General features: G+C 40.5%; 1 protein-coding gene across 4 annotated transcripts in view; it reads right to left on the bottom strand.

Moving 5' to 3' along the window:
- Positions 1 to 17,191, bottom strand: part of col12a1b (collagen, type XII, alpha 1b) — a 150,052-nt gene that overhangs the window by 85,658 nt on the left and 47,203 nt on the right. For 3 of the 4 annotated variants that reach the window (XM_082505922.1, XM_082505919.1, XM_082505920.1), the window contains exons 20-29: positions 17,005 to 17,151; positions 15,378 to 15,523; positions 12,562 to 12,691; positions 9,469 to 9,614; positions 8,312 to 8,438; positions 7,090 to 7,226; positions 3,642 to 3,771; positions 3,127 to 3,266; positions 914 to 1,046; positions 786 to 800 (exon numbers count right to left, since the gene is read on the bottom strand). In XM_082505922.1, coding sequence (XP_082362048.1) covers positions 786 to 800; positions 914 to 1,046; positions 3,127 to 3,266; positions 3,642 to 3,771; positions 7,090 to 7,226; positions 8,312 to 8,438; positions 9,469 to 9,614; positions 12,562 to 12,691; positions 15,378 to 15,523; positions 17,005 to 17,151 — 1,251 coding nt within the window. The remainder of the gene's footprint in view (positions 1 to 785; positions 801 to 913; positions 1,047 to 3,126; positions 3,267 to 3,641; positions 3,772 to 7,089; positions 7,227 to 8,311; positions 8,439 to 9,468; positions 9,615 to 12,561; positions 12,692 to 15,377; positions 15,524 to 17,004; positions 17,152 to 17,191) is intronic. The other variant, XM_082505921.1, reaches the window with a different exon arrangement.

Raw genomic sequence — 17,191 nt, 5'->3', positions numbered from 1 at the left:
CCTACTGCTAGAAGTTAAACCAAAAACTTGCAGAGCCTCCTCACACTGACTCTGCTATGAATTAAATAAACAATAATGGACAAAAAACAAAACAAAAAAAACAAAATGTAGACTTCAAGGATCTGTGAATGACTTCTCTGTGAGCATACTTTGATGATAGTATTCTTTAAAAGATTCTTTAAAAGGCCATCATATTTTTTACATTTCCATTCTTCACATCCAATACAAATTGGTCTATAACTTACTTACTACAGCAATAGAAACACAGAGTGAAATACAAGACCACCAGAATCCATTAAAGCCTTTTCTTTAAAATACTAGAACTGTGTATTTGATTAGTAAACAACAGATCTCTGCAAGTTGGCATGATTTTACCTGATATTCAAGTCTTGTGTGAGTTTTTCTGCTAGGGTAAAAAGTAAAACTACACTCTAAGTGCACAAATGCAAATGTTTAGCCAACAGAAATTACTTTTTTTTGGTTGATATGGTTTTGAATCGGTCAGAGCTGAGCCTGCAGTACATTCGTGATAATTTATGTCAACCACGCAGCTGTGACCATCGTGTCTTTTTTGCTGAACTCTTTGCTCAGGTTTGAAGTTGGAGAGTTGTGGTGTGAACGCACAGTAAAGCACTAAAATGCATAGACATGCAGTGAAGGATGACTGAAAGAAAAAAAAGAAAGTGTGTTCCCATTAACATCGTCCTGTATGACCACGTTACCATTCCACACAGAAATCATGAACAATACAATGAAAAGGAAGCTGTCCTTCTCATACGACATACCTGGCGGCTTTAACACTAGAAAGAGACATTGAGAGGACAACAGTGTTATTTTAAAGTCATACACATCTGTGAAAGTAAAACATTGGGATGATTTGTTGGACGCTGATAAGAAGCGGGGGTTTACTTACGTGTGCGTTCATTTCCCATCAGATCTTCGCTCTCTGACTCATCTGGGTAGATGGCCGTGACAGTGACAGAGTAGTCGGTGTCAGGGTCCAAATTCTCCAGAACGTGGGAGGTTTCGTCGCTATTCAGGATAACCTAGTGACGGGTAAAAACAGCACATACATATGTATCTGTGTGTGTTTATTGCTAACCAGAAGATGTTCTTGGCGCTATGATCTTAGCCTTTCAAAGCAAAAACCTACAAGACTGAGCGCACAGTGAAAACGACAGCTCTTTAGGTCAAAGGTTAAATCTGTCACATGGAGAAAATGTCTGCCTTTGTCTGCCACAGCTTTCTGTTTTATGTTGCCATTTTACAAAGTTTCATAATTCATAGCTTAAAGTTGGAACCCGGCACTGACTTCATCTCATTCACCGATTTTTGTGCTGATGTGCATGTTGGGCCCAAAAACAACTTTGGAGGGCCGAAGCTTAAGCAGTGGAAAACAAAGGGAGCATTATTATTGCTGTGGTCGAACTGGATGTTTTCACTTAATCTTGGCAGTTTTGAGGAGTCTGTGAAACCATAATGGATTGTTCATGAGATTTTTTCCCTTCGGAATGACAGGGTAATTTTGAATTCAAACACTGACATCTTCAGTTTCATGATTGTAACGTAACCAATGCTCGCTGGGCAGAGATCCACACGTTGGTGGTTTTATTCTAGTTGAGAAAATCAGAGCAGCGAACTCAGCGACTGCAGGTGTGCTCGAATGCTGCTTCAAGCTCACGCTTCGGTTTTAATCAGAGAAAGAAAACTCTGCTAAGCTACAGGCAAAAACACTCACAAAGCTCGTTGATTGGTTGGACATGGATGAGACAACTGAAAGCAGATGTTTACCGCTGCTGCAGACAGAGCGCGCTGTCCAAGCAAAGCTCATTTGCATATTTTGAGACAAAGTACTAAAGCGGGTTTATTTACCCAGCTGCTGGTAACAAATACAAATGTAACATGAAAAAAAAACTAATTCTGATATCATAGAAGTTAACATGCCAGGTGTCTTTGGCCTCAGCCAGCTGACGTAACGTTTCAAGATCCTTCACCTTCTCACAGCACACAGTTTGTTTGTTTTTGTCTGTTTTCCATCTTCTTTTTCCTTTCACCCTAAATTAACTGTGGCAGCTGGCTGTTCCTCCCTGAGCCTCGCTTTGTTGGAAGTTTCATCCTGTTAAAAGGCAGTCCCCCACCATCACCAGTTACTGCTCACTGGGCATCCTCTGGCTGCTGCTATTCTCTCGCTAACATTTTAGGGCCTTTATCTTGTAGAAGGTACAATGTAGAAAACCTTGAGGTGACTGTTGTTGTGAATTCATGTTATAGAAATTAAAAATGTATTTAAATGAGCTGAATTATCATGAGATATCTTAAAAAATGTGTTCATCTAATGCATAGGTTCACTGATCTCTCTTGAAAAAGAGATGAGACATTATTAAAAACGCACCCACAGCCACAGCCTGAATCGGTCTGTGAGGTAAAGTATCTGCAGAGACAAACACATGGCTGGAGCTACACCATGAAAATGTGCAAAACTTCAGCCAAGAAGATCTGAGATGATCTCAACCACAAGACAAGGTTAGTTATTATTATGTTACTCACTATGAAAAGTAATTATCCTAGTCTGCTATCTTAGTTAAGTCCACAGTTAAACTGTGCAAAACGTATGACGCCTTTTGTATGGCCTGCTTTAACAACGTGCTAACCTTATTTACAATCAATATTGTATGGCTGTGCGTGTCGGGGTCATCATGGCCATCATAGTTTACACGCTGAGGTTTTGAAAGTGTAGCTTAAAGGTGTGCTACACATGAACAATGCTGACAAAAAGCTGCAAAAGCGCAGAATGACAACTGAATAGCATTCTGGACTCACGCCTATGAAAAGAAAAGAAGTAATAAAGCACTTCAGTGTGTTGAAATGATGAAGCCTCAGCCAATGCACTAGACACTTAGATCTGAATAAACAGTGTTATCGGATGGTTTACGTGTCATCTTTTAACAAGCACATACACACATGCAGTTTGTTCTGGAAAAAGCTTGAAAATCTGATGTCGCTGCCAATAGAAACTCTGTATTCAGACATGGAAAGAACTTCTTCTGCTGCAGTCTTTGTCCCGACTCATTTGAGCACAGACATTTTATAGACATGGCCAGGCTGGTCGCATCATCACCCACTTACCTGCTGGAAGTCTGTCTCCCCCCTTTTAACCCAGCCAACACGGTAAAGGGACACGTCGGGGCCTCCGTGTTCCCATGTGACTCTGAACGAGGAGTGGGTCACCTCAGAGAACCGCAGGTTCTTGGGCGCAGGAACAACATCTGTAAACATGGACCGAAATGAGACAGAGGATGTCTTAGTGATGATGCAACAGCATGTGAAGAGTCCCTTTTTTATATTATTACATAAAGTTAAAGATATAAAAACACTTAATATTACATTATAAATATAACCCTACACATCATCTAAAGACTTTTTAGTGTAGACCAACCTTCATGTGATTGCCACTTTCCTAAATCAAACCCTGATTTTGTTTCACTTCATTTGTTCAAACGAAAAACTTAACCGAGTCTGGTTTTTTGTAGAGGTGGAGGATGCTCTGTTAGGATTGTTCCTGCTTTTGCTATAACCAGAATTCTGCACTCATTCTTTGATGAGTGCAGGATGACCAAAAAATATAAAATGTAGATTCATACCTGTGATGGCGCTGCCGAGCATCGGGGTCGCAGGACCGTCGTCATAGATCGGGGTGACAGCTAGATCATATTCTGTCTGGGAAATGAGGCTGGACAGCACCAGGGTGGTAATGTCGCCATTAACTTCGATCTGTCAAAGGCAAAATTTAATTATTAGTGACTCTTTTTTAAAAAAAAATCACTCAGAGGTTGGACAGCTACATTTAGACCCACAGTCCTGAAATACCCACAGACTTTGCAGTAAATAAAACGTGGGGGCATTTGTAGCTCAAAAAATAGAGAGAGCTGTCTACAAACTGGAAACTCAATGCTTTGATCACCAGTTCCTACACCCTGCATGCCAAACTGTCCTGATGCCTGATGGGTTATAAAAACAAACCCTAAAGCCACTGAATAAAATACCACATGAACTGATGAATGTGACCACAGTTTAATTTCTAATGCAAAACTAAAAAACTAACACAGTTCTCTTTGCCGATTAGCTGGAACATTCATTCCTGCCACAGACCGACGCCTTTAACAGAGCTGTAAGCAGTTTTAAACTATCAGTTTAAGAGAAGAGCTTTATGGAACAGGTGAAAGGTGAACATGGTTAATATATAACAATTTTAATTTCATTTTAATTTCTCTGTCTGTATGTGATGCAAGCAAATGACTGAATAACTAAGCAAAGTTAAAATTAGAAACAGACACTGCAGTTCCTCTGAAGGCCACTTGAGGCTGGCTCCAAAACAGTGTCAGTCTCCATAGACTCTAGTGGTAAAATGTGCAATATTATATACACATCTACAGCCTGAGACAAAAACATTTTTGATCTCTCTAAGGAGGGAGATTTGTTATATTTCACATCTTCTAAATGGACGTCATGGCTTGGGTCACTGTTTGGTGAACTTTAAATGTCATAATCCTCCCCAGATAGATAAAAAAAATTACTAAATAAGACTTTTATTTGATTATATGTGGCCTTGAGTTAACAGCAGCGCCGTCGGATTTATTGTGTGATGTAGTTGAGAGGTTTTTGAAAGTAGGCTTTGAGTTTATGAGTCAGATTCAAATATTTACCAACTGAGATGAAAGCAAAGAACGTAAAAGACGTGCACTTGTAGGGTCAGAGAATAGTAGGTCATCAAATAAATCAGCGAAAAGCTTTGACATATTAAAGCGCAGAGACAGTCTCCACAGTTGGATTTTTCATTTCAGCAGAGAGTTAAGTTAACTCGGGCATACATCCAGATGTGTGGGCTTCCTCTATAGAGACAAGAAGCCTTCAGCACTAATCCTTAAGAGGAGTCGAGCTGTTTCGCGTCATCTATCAGAATCTTCTGGAAATGTCAGGTATCCACGGACGGCACCGTCAGCTGCCGAGTCATCCCAGACTGTTTGTCCTCTGCTGACATCCAAGTGAGAAGTTATGAGGACAGAGTGGAGCTGGGATGATGGAGTCAGGCTGGGCTGGCTGCAGCAGTCAGCGTGCTTCTGCCAGCAGACTGCGTTTCTCATAAGCACCAGGCCAACAAAGAGGAGCTGCAAGGTCGGCCGTAACTCATCACTTTCCCAGAACGAAGATATCTCTGCTGAGTAAAACTTCACCTATATGAGGCTCTCTGTGAGGCTTTATTGTTCAACGCCAACCCTCAATGACCTTACAAACAATACAAGCACTTTCAAACAGACGCAACTTTTTATTCGATGAGGGAGTGACAGCTGATACGTGCCAATGGAAAAAGATCACAGCTGCACTTACTGAGCCTGATTTAGAAAAGTTGGACGTCACGCTTCTCCTCACACATAAAGTCCTGATCGATCAGGCTCCGTCGTGTGTTAAAGACCTCTTAGTATCATTTTATCCCTGCAGACCACTTCACTTTCAGACTGCAGGCATATTTGTAGTTGCAGAGTTTCTGAAAGCCGAACAGGAGGCAGAGGCCTCAGCTTTCTGTGGAACCATCTCCCCGCATCATTTCGGGAGACAGACGGCCTCTGTACTATTACAATTAGGCTTTAAACTTCTAGTTAGGGCTGACTCAGGTGACCTTGAACCGTACCTTCTTCATGTTGCTATAGCAGGGGTGTCAAACTCAAATACACAGTGGGCCAAAATTCAAAACTGGAACAAAGTCGCGGGCTAACATTAATATTTATTGAAATATATTTATTCCTCCAGATATAAGAATGAATCTTTTCTTATGGACTCAAACACGTTTTGCTGAAAAACTGAATATGGAACACGCAAAGCTTAATACTAAACAATATATATATTAGCTGTATAATACCAGTAGGCCAGCTCTAATAGTAATTTGGTATGGCTTCGCGGGCCAAATGTAATTAGGCTGCGGGCAAAATTTGGCCCGCGGGCCAGAGTTTGACACCTATGTGCTATAGGCTCCAGCTGCCGATAGACTTCCCATGATGCACTGAGCATTTCTCCTCCTCTCCTCTTTAAGTTTGTGTGTTGATGCTGATTCTACTGGGATTCTTCTTCCTGTTAAAAAGGGAGTTTTTCCTCCCCACTGTTTGCAAGTGCTTATTTTCTTAATGTTGTAAGGTCTTCACCTTATAATATAGAAGGCCTTTGAGAGCACTTTTATTGTGAAGTATGACTATATGAATAGAATGGAAACATATTGAATTAAAATAAAGACGTCCAATTTAATGCACTCTGGAAACAGACAGACATCAGTTACAGCCACTAGGTGCCCTCTCACAGTCCCTTTATCATCCATTCTGATCAGTGACTTGGAGATTGTGTAGGAGAACTGTGCGGTGCAAAAAAGTGCATAAACTCTATTGTTGGAATCAACATTCTGGTTACATTTGGTTACATTTTATTTTAAATTAAATCCTGATCTTTTCCTGAGCTTAACCAGGTAGTTTTCATGCCTTAACACAACTAAAACAGGGACATGGGGTTAAAGCCTACTTCCCCTCAACCTCCTTAAGCTGATTTTTGCTTCTTCTTTCAAACGAAAAACTCATTATTTCCTTCAATGAACAAACAATCAGCACTGAATAAGGTGACGACTTAGGAGGCCACATACTGGTGCTTTCTATGGGACGGACATGAATGGGAGGCATGCTGGTTCTCATTTTATCACTGATTAATCTACAAATTAATATTCAAATCAATAAACTGAATTAATAGTTTTGTCCAAAATCTAAGCCTGTTCAGTTTATAATAAGTTGAAGCAGTGAAAAGCAGCAAATCCTGACATTACAGAGCTGAAACCTGAATATCTAATGTATGTGCCTAGAAATGACTGTGACTAATCAATTATTTTGCGCTTTCAAACCTAGAAAGTGTAATAAACCACGACCATGAAATATATTGATCATAACTCCGCCCATAATTAAACAACTGCTGCATTAGCACTCCCTCTGAGGTTTTTCATGTATTTGTCATGTAACCCTGCAGTGGAGCTAGCACACCATCATAAAGCCACAGCTGTACCTCTTTCACTTCTCCTTCCTCAGGTTTGTAGGTGATGATGTATTTGCGGACGGGTCCAGGAGCAGCATCCCAGTTGAGCCTCATGGTGCTGTGAGTAACGTCGCTGATTCTCAGTTGTCCGGCAGCCGGCCTGGGCACTGCGGGAAGACAGGGCAAAGGAAACGTTAACCACCCTGAGTGAAGCTCAACAACATCTCCTCACTCTCAGCATTGTTGTGAAGACATTCAAAGACACTGCCGGCTGACGCTGTGAGGCCAAAACTGAAGAGCTGAAAAACAGACAGCAGCTTATTTTTTATTTTTTATTTTTTTAAAGAAAGCGGTCCTGCTTTGGTTTGTAGTGCATCTGTTTTCTATCGATAAGTTCTCAATCCAAAATTTCGGAGACGAGATCCAGCTCTTATAAAACAACAGCTGACATGAAATAAAACTCCGAAACCCCTTACCTTTCCTAAAAACCATTTCTGAGAAAAAAATGATCCAGGATGGAAGTTCTGATTTCAAGTAAACACTTTAGAAAAGTGGGGGGAGGGATTTTAAATATTTGAATTCTTTCTGAGACGGAGCGGGTCTGCGGACAGCTTTAACATAGTTGAGCTCTTTGAGGTTTGTAAGAACATGACCAGTGTACGATATGAGTTGGCTACTAAACCACTGTAGTTTACTAACCTTTCTTGTTTTATTTGTGTGGTGCTTTGCACTAACTAGTAGATATCTACTTCTATTTCTTTGTTGCTCCTGTAAAGTTTATAGATATAGTTTGCTAAGAAATCTAGAAAGCTAAATATGGACATTTGCGGCTCCAAAAAATCAAGATGATGATGGATATAAAGGTAAATTGGAGGATGATGAACTAATCACCAGCACATTGGTTCAGCGGTTAGCACTGACTCACAGACAGACGGCTCACGGTCCGACTGAGGCTGACTGTTTTATGCTTTTGGATCACTGAAAAGAACTGAAGCAGCTTCTAAAGACCTGATTCTTCCTTCAGCTAAAATACTGCTACTGGACAGTTTTTAATGAGTTTCTAATAGCATTTTTCCTTCTATCGTGACTACTTGACACCCAGGCTGATAGCTACACTCCATCTACCTTCACCTGTCCAGTGTTTGGCTTGCTGATGGAGTTTTAATCCACCGACATTACAGGAGCTCTGATCCTATTAAATATCCTCAGAGATCACATTTTAAACAGTTAAAATCAGTTTAATGTTACATACAGGTGACTCCCGTGCCCTCCAGAGGCTCGCTGGTGGCTTCTCCGTACACAGCGTAAATTCTGATGTTGTACGCTGTGTTTGGTATCAGCTGCTCCAACTGGGTACTGGTTACATCTCCAACACGTAGCTGCACAGGGACAGAGGTGAAGGAAAGTGACCGTCGGAACTAGCATACATTGAAACTGGAAGAACGGCTGAACTTGGTGTGCACAGACAAAAGAGTCGTCAAAATATTTTTTAGCATAAATAAAAACAATCAATAAGTAGCTAATAGTCCTAATGATAGTAACTTTAACAATGGCCCAGGTAACAAGTATAATACATGGATATAACAGGGGTTTTGTCTCTTACACTTCGGGGTCACCATTGGGGTCTTTGAACGTAAGCCGATAACCTCACTGATTATTCATTAAACCTTTCAATATGCATCTTCTTCTTTTAAATCACACATTAAACACAAAAAAGCAAGAATTTTTTTGAGAAATTTGATATAAAAGGGTCTTCACGAAATTGTATGTCAAATAACATGTGCTGCAAAGTAAGTTAATGCTCCCCTCTACTTCACAGTTGCTGCCTGATTTCCAGTAAAGACCACCTCACTGTACATTTAATCATCCTTTAAATTTTCCTCAGCTGTATAATCGCAAATCGTTAGCTTCATAGCATAAGTGCCTAAGTCACTGACTTAGTCAAATGACTTAGGCAATTATGCTATGAAGCTAACGAAATGTAGGTTAACACCAAAGAGGCATTCAGTCCCATCTGTTCTGTTTATGTCATCTCGATGACTTCAGGCCATGAGCTAATCCTTGCCATTACCCAGCGTGTCTGAGGGCTCTGCTCTTCGTAGGCCTGGCCTGAGCCGGGCTGCAGAGGTCTACTTCCTCATTGTATCCACATCTGGAAGTAGTAAGGTGATGCAAGCAGAAGCCGGCTAATATCAAATAAATGTGGAAAACCTCAACACGCAAATAAAGAGATGTGTCAGATTTGTGTCGATCTATGTGCGAGTGTCCCTGTGTTGTGGTGAATTTGTGACATTGTGGGAACATTATTAAGTTTACTTACTCACATTGTTGGGACTGGGATCATAAATACAGTTTGCAGACCCAAACCATTGTCAGGGATAAAGTACTGTAACCTCGGTGTTCGTGTACCTCACTCTCCAGCTGAGGCTCGGAGGCATTGATGGAATTGTACAGCAGCATGTAGCCGGTGGCGCCGACTACTCCGTCCCAGCTGACCCTCATGGAGACTGAGGTCTCATCATACACGTTCATGTTCTTCACTGTGTACAGCGGCACTGAGGGGACAAAAACAGTCAGTTTAACACACGGCACAGCCATGGTCTTCTTTGGCTTTGCTAAACAGTAACAGAGGGGACAAATCTCTGTGTTTGTTGGTTCAGGCACAGAAATTAATTCCGTTTTTCAGATTTTCTGGATTAACGCTCCTTGATCTTTTAGTTATAATATGCAGAGGTGGTTTTGGTACAATAACAGGATAATGACCCCAACAGACCCAAAATGTCCCAAAGTGATCTTAAAGCTTCGGGCTTTTGATGGCTTCTGTTTTTTCAGGATATTTTTCAGGACTTATTCGTTACTTTTTGTTGGATGTCACATAAAAAAGCTAACCAACACGTTTCATGGAAACACAGAGATATAGAAGATAAAACCAGGTTAACACAGAAAGGTATTTGCTGAAGAAATCTGGCTTCTTGGACACACAGATGTCAAAATAGTTAAAAATTTTGAATGTGCTTTTATTTGATAAAAGATGAATAAATACAGAAGAGAAGTTTTTTAAAAAAAATAATAATAAAAAAACAGTGTGCTCCTAAATCCTGATCTTAAATAGTGCATAGTTAGAATTAATAAAGTCCATGAAACTGCAGTTCCTCTAATGGCCACTTGAGGCTCTGAAAGCCATGTTAAATCAGAATCAGAATCAGAATCAGAATGGGTTTATTGCCAGATGTTGAGGTTTACAACATTAGGAAATTGCTGCGGTGCTTCAGTGCAGACAATAAGAATTAAAGTGCTATGTAGAAAGAAAGATATGTGCATGAGATATACATGAGATATATACATGAGAATAAGAATTATGAGTGCTACGTAGAAAGATATATACATGAGTGCAGGTGGTGATCAGTGCCAAAAAGTCCAACTTTACTGCAGAACTAAACATGTTTACAGCCTCGGCTTTAGTCTCTATGGATATTTTCCCTGCATAACAACTGTATGGCGGGTGAACTCATCCATCTGGAAACTTGATTAGGAGCACGGCCACTTGAAATTACAGGTATCCTGATACATTACAGGCAGCTCTAGCTGATTACTGTCTGCTAGGCTCGTAGACAGTATAAAGGTGGATTTTCCCATGGAAGATCTGCACTGGCTTCACATTTCAGACTGAGAAGCTATATTCATTATTCAGGTCTATGGTTTGGCCTCACCTCTGCTGAACTGGACTTCTGATGTGTTTGTGCCTTTTGGAGCATTATTCTTGGAATTATCTGATAATATGGCTCGCTTTGTGGTACACACTGTTCAAGAAGTTTGGGCTCCAGTCTTGACGAGTGAATATTTTATCAGGCTACTTAACACTGACCAGCAGGGATCTGTGCACCCGCACAGTTTATGGACGCAGCTTTCTAACCAAACTAACTACCTTTAGCTGAAGACTTAGCACCCAAGCCTCTCATCAAAATAAGGTTACTTTTAGGACCAAGAAACAAAAATGCTAACAGGCTTCAAACCAATGGGAGAAGCTGGCTATATACGTCTTTTATTTACAGTCTATGGTAATCGCATTAAAACCCAACCTAATTTTTTTGTATTGGAAAGCGAGAAGAAAGGAGGATGAGTATTTCACACTTTTGCTTTGAAACTGGATGTAACCTTTTAAACACCCACAAATGTGTGAATTTTGGCTTTTTAAGAGTGTGGCTTTGCAAAAAAAAATCCCACCTCCTTACTGTTTTAGCACTATGTGACATCATGATATATGTCACCCCCACCCAAACCCACAGACCCCAGACCTTTATAGACACTGTTTTAAGAAGGACATTATGACCTAATCGAGTGTTAGTTTAAAAATTACAGTAAACAAAGCCACAGTGATCTGACAGCTGCTGGCCACCATAAAACCGACAGCAACACAAGAGCCAGTTATTGTTTTATGACAGTGAGAAGCCGCTTGTTGTAAAAATCAATCACACATTTTAGCACAAATAAAGGGAACTTTAAAGGACAAATGAGCAAATAAAATCACTTAGAGCTGTGCACTAAACACGTTGTTAAACTCTATCAGTTTATCTAAGATACATGCAACGACCGCAGACCTGATTAATTTTAACAGTTGCCCCATTTTTCCTACTCCGACTAACATCCGCTCTCAGGATTGCATCATGGGACTGTGTTAAACATATTTCCACCTCAGATCAGATGCTAAATATATGTAGTATAAACACAGATGCTGGACCAGATATGAAGGCGGGCAGATGACTTCCATGGATGTGTGTGAAACAGGATAATGAGCGGAGAAATCAAGCTGTTTATCTCACAAACCATATGGAAGAAATAGAACGCTTTCCCACAAATGTGAAGCACCACAATGCGATGATACTATCGGCCTTCAAACCTCTTCTTTAATCATGTCTTTGAACTAAGAGGTTTTAAAAAAATCAACAAGAATAAAAACTCAGCTCTTCTCTCAATCGGCAAGAGCCGTTTTTGAATTTTGGAGAGTGGAGAAACAATCCTGCTTAAGCCTCTGAGGTTTAAGATAGGCTATGAAGCTCCCAGCACACAGTTTTAGTGCTGATGTTAATGCCAGAGGCAATGTCTCTCAGAAAGGTTTGTAAAGGCAGACAGTGCTTGATTTTATACACCTGTGGCAATGGGACTGAAAGCACCTGAAATCAAAGAATAAGCTTTGTTTCTCAGTACTTTTGCCCTTATAGTGTAGCATAGTTAGATTTAGGGCAGGGATCATCACCAATGATGACCATCATGAGATCATCATTAATGACTTAGAGCAGGGGAATCAAACATAAGGTCCAGGGGCCAGTTGAGACTTCTATCTGGAGTCTAATATTGGACTTTTGTGGATCCGAACAGGCTTTTTGCTGTCTCTGCCCCTCTTCAACTGTCCAACCACTCCAACACCCGTGAAACATAACAGCAGTGCACACATTACGTCCGGCACAGAACAATAAGGTACAGAGGTGAAGAGGAAATACTCACATGTGGTCTCAGTGCCCTTCAGAGGCTCGCTGTTCACCTCGCCAACCACAGAGTAAACATTGACAATGTATTCGGTCCGATGCGACAGTTTCTGCAGCACTAAGGTGTTCACGGATCCGTCGACCAGCACCTGAAATGATAAAGGACTGGTTATCATTCCATAGCTGGTAAATTTCACCTCAGAAAGTAAAAAAAAAACAGAGTGCCTGGGATCAAAAACCAAAGAAGCCTCTCTTCGTGATGTCTGTGAAGGTTCTCAGTCATCCAGGTCATCGTAGTCAAAGGAGCTTACAAAGAAAAGCGTCTGGACTTCTTTAAGTTGCTTGAAGACGTTTCACCTCTCACCTCTCTTCGTGATGTCATTAAAACTTTTATCTGTCTTTTCACCGTTGGATAATTGTAGTCTGTTGAGCCTGAATCTATTGTGCTGGTGGGAAAGTCCTCGTGCGGGATGTTCAACTTGGCTTTGAAATAGCGTCACATTCCTGCACTATTCTGCTGGAAAATCAAACCCAGCCGAGAAATAACAAACAAACACAAAGAGTCTGCAGCTTCTCAGGCTGGTGGGCTCTTCAGTTTGGTAATCTGGAAAATATCTCCCTCTTATCAAGTTATTTGTGTCTGTGATTCATTAAGCTCAACCTGTTTCCAATGGATCTCGACCACAGTTTTTCTTGACTCCACTGGTGTGACCTTACCTTAATCTTTATTGAATCAGACACTCAAGATTATCAAAATAGGATGGGAAACAAGCTGATACATTCTCTTTATTTATTTATTTTTTAGCACAAACTTTAGATTTAATTTACTGGAAGCAACCATAAAGATATATTTGTTTGCAATGTGGAGCCAGGATTATACTTGCTTGCAGAGCAGTGAACCCTTGCTCTGGTAAAGCCACTGTGATCTGTAAAGCCACTGTAATGTGCCTATAATACTTATAAGATCTCTCAGTATGATCATCTGCTTTGTAACAGATGAACATACTTCAATACATTAAAATAAAAAAAGGTTTGTTTTGCAATAGTTTTTCTGGTCCAGCCCACCTGAGTTTACATTGGGATACATGCAGCACATTAAATAAAGGGAGTTTCAGCTGATATGAACACTCACGTCACATACCATGCTATTGTGGGTTAAAACTAGCTGATAATGACCAATAATATACACACACACACACACACACCATACGAGCAACTCCAAACACAGGGGTAATCTTCTTAATCGTGTATTATTTTTCCTGACACAGAGATCAGATTGAACAGGACCCAAGAGTAAAAGTTTAGACATTTAATATTTGTGCTGGGTTTTCATGAATGTACGTGTTTGTTTTTCTTGTGTCCTGCTTCCTTCTGAGCTGTCACAGTATCAGTCATTCGCTTATCATAATCCAAGGACTTTATGTTCACAATATTGGAAATTTGAGTTATAATAATAATAATTTTAGAGTCAACTTTACTTTGTTTATTGTGTACTTCTTTTCTTCTTTCTGGCAAATGATGACACTCTAAATATGAGACTCTGTAACCAAACCTTTAAAAAAATAACAATTACATAGTTTTGTTATAATGATATCGATCCTAGCATCAGGTTTTCAGAGACAAATCCCACTCATCGATTTTTAGTGTCTTTGCCTAAAACAGCAGCTGCACGGGTTGATCGTACATTTTTAAGACTTAAAATTAAGCCAAGAACACACTTCACTGACCACACAGCCCCTTCTTTGTCTATTAATTTAACGCATTTCTATTTTTCCTTTTGAATATACACAGTTATATACGAGTTCCACCTCGTGGCAGCACGCTATGGCCTCTGTGCTGACCCTCCTTGTAACGGGCTGAAGTGGGTGTAAATCCCAGCAGATAAGGTCTGCACTAATACCCAACGCTGTTCAAGCAGTCCAATGTAAACATGTTAATGAAAAGTGGCTGCAGGGGAGGCATCCTGGCTCAGTGTGAATCTATAACATTAAACCAAATAGATGGAGTGAAATCATCGCAGGCTCTGCCTGACCAGAGCCAGTAAAGGGTCCAGTAACGTGTTGTTAAAGACACAACTGACAACAGATCACGTCTAAACTCAGCGTAGGTTCAGTAAACCAGCCAGGATCCACATTTCAGATCCTGGGGGCCACCTAAAGTGCAGTTTTGAATAAAAGCCAGACCTGGGTGTTTGGAAACTCACCCGAGAGTCTGTTTTTGTGTGAGGGAGGGCGGGAGGGAATTTAGCGTTAATTAGTCTGTTTTTGTGCAACTGTCATTATCTGAAATTTACAGGAAGCTGTGGTTTTGGTTTCCTATAAACAAACAAAAGAATTATCTAATTAGCTAATAGGAGCCAAAGGGAATTCATAAGAAAACAAGTTGCTGTTTGATATTCAGAGAATGATCCAACAGCTGGCAAACATAAAGTTTACCGTCACAGGAAGCAGACTGAGCGGATTCTTCTAAGTCCTGTAAAATACTCCAATTATCTGAAGGTCTTTTGACCATTTAGAGATGGAACAATAGAATGGATACCAGACAACAATGACATAACCGACTTTATACCGAAACCAGGTGGAGGATGCGAAGAGGAAAGAATAGGGTACTGCCTCTCTCCTCATTTATCCTCATCATACCTTCAAACAGTGTGTTATGTTCGAGATTGCTTTAGATCATTTTCTTGGAGCGTATCTTTTGACTTTAATTTCCTGTTTCCTCATCTCTATCTCCTTACTTTAGTTTTTTTTTTATGTCAATTAAATTTTATTGTGACTGGTATCTGACGAGTTAAACCTTGTTGCCTGGTTTTAGAGAGGGTGAGCTTCATCTCACCTCCTCGGTGGGTCCCCCGGCCGCCATCACGTAAGTGACGCGGAATTGGTCCACGGGACCGTCAGGTGGAGTCCAGGTAGCGCGGAAAGAGCTCTGCGTCACCTCCGAGGTCACCAGGTTGGTGGGCGCTGCCACTGACTCATCATCTGAAAAGAAACAAACGGCACAGATATTGGGATCCACAAATCTGCCCTCGCTCCTCTGACAGTAAAGCTCCTGGCCGGCTGCTTCATTTAAAAACTGGTTTTCTCCGGCTCAGCTGTAAATTGTTTCCTCTTAAAATTGATTTACACACATAAAGTACGTCCACTACGAAAGTTTCCATCAGATGCTTGGATGTGTCGCAACGTCCTTTGAAGGTCTGAAATAATTGAGACTGTCAGGCAGAGCTGAGTCAAATATATCTACAAATTTATCATTTTTGCTTTTATCTTTCAGCCAAGTCTGGATAATGTTGATCTGTTGATAATAAAACACTCAAAGTAATCTCTACTCTCTACTTGTCAGCAGCCATTAGTTTCATCTCTCAAGCTGTACCAATGAAGAGGATGTCTTTGATTTAGACTAAAAGTTTTTGTCAGCAGATTTCACAGGCTCAGGTTCTTATAAAACCTGCTGAAAGCCTGCGGGAAAATAAACACCAATGTCTGATTGTCCATGTTAAAAACTGTTTGTTTTTTTAAACTGTGATGTTTCCACCACCACAGTAATTTTAAAGAATAGTTTGTACAAAGAGCTGTGAGCTGCTATTTACTTGTGAAAATGTACAGAGCTTTAAATCTTTAGCTAAAGCGTACCATATCGCCATGTTCTGTGGCATTTTCATGAGCAGGAATAAGAAGTTTATGATGAAATTGTGATATTTAAATCACACTGCTTTGGACTTTCTGCTTCATTTGTTTTAAATTCTGCCAATGCATACTGTATGTGTTTGCCTTGTCATACCAAGCCGCATTTCCACTAGTGTCCACTTGAGGCAGACTCAGACGGAGAGTCAGTCCCTATAGACTGCCATGATAAAATGTCCAACTTTACAGCAGAAATAAAGAGATTCACAGACCGATACAAAAAACACCCCAGCTTTGGCCTGTGGATGTTTTCCCCTTTCGTAACACCTGTACAGGTGGTGAACAGAATAGAAAAGCCTTATATTGTCATTGTACGTGTACAATGAAACTTTGGGATAAGTTGATAACGAATGTTTGGATAAGTCACCCCTTTGGATTTTGTTAAGGCTTAAAGTTAAGGATGTGGCCATTATGGCTAATAGGATGGTGCAGACACAAGCGGTCGTAGCTGCTAGCCCTGCTCGGCTTCACCTACGCTAATTCAAATCACTGAAGTAGACCTCTAGAACAGCTTTGTGCTGCTGGCACTTCTTGGAGCATTTTAATGGAACTATCTGCTGTGTGGTTAATTACACAAACAGACTGTCCCAGAAGTCTGTACTTCAGTTTTGGTGAGTTTGTTGCTCATAGCAATACTTAGTTTATGTTTAGGTCCATGGATGCACCTCGATAACATTAAATAATTAAGATGACCTGATTACTCACATATTTTATCTTTTAGTTAGCGCTCATTAGCAGGTATCTGTGCCAGTGTTCTGAGCATGTGACATCTTCCCTACCTGAGCCCTTAACGCTGTTGCACAGGTTTTCAGAGAGTTCGTCAACAATGTCCAGCAGGAACTTGAAGTCGTTGACGTTGTACATGTGAATGTCATCTGGGTCAGAGGCGATGGACCTCAGCTCATTCTCATCAGCGTTTTTTACACCTGTGAGAAAAATAAACCATGAGTTTGATGAAGGAAGATG

Source organism: Aulonocara stuartgranti (assembly GCF_965226115.1).
Source record: "Aulonocara stuartgranti genome assembly, chromosome: 15".
NCBI classification, from domain to species: domain Eukaryota; kingdom Metazoa; phylum Chordata; class Actinopteri; order Cichliformes; family Cichlidae; genus Aulonocara; species Aulonocara stuartgranti.
The sequence above is the reverse complement of the archived record's forward strand: the minus strand, read 5'-3'. Positions and strand labels throughout refer to the sequence as shown.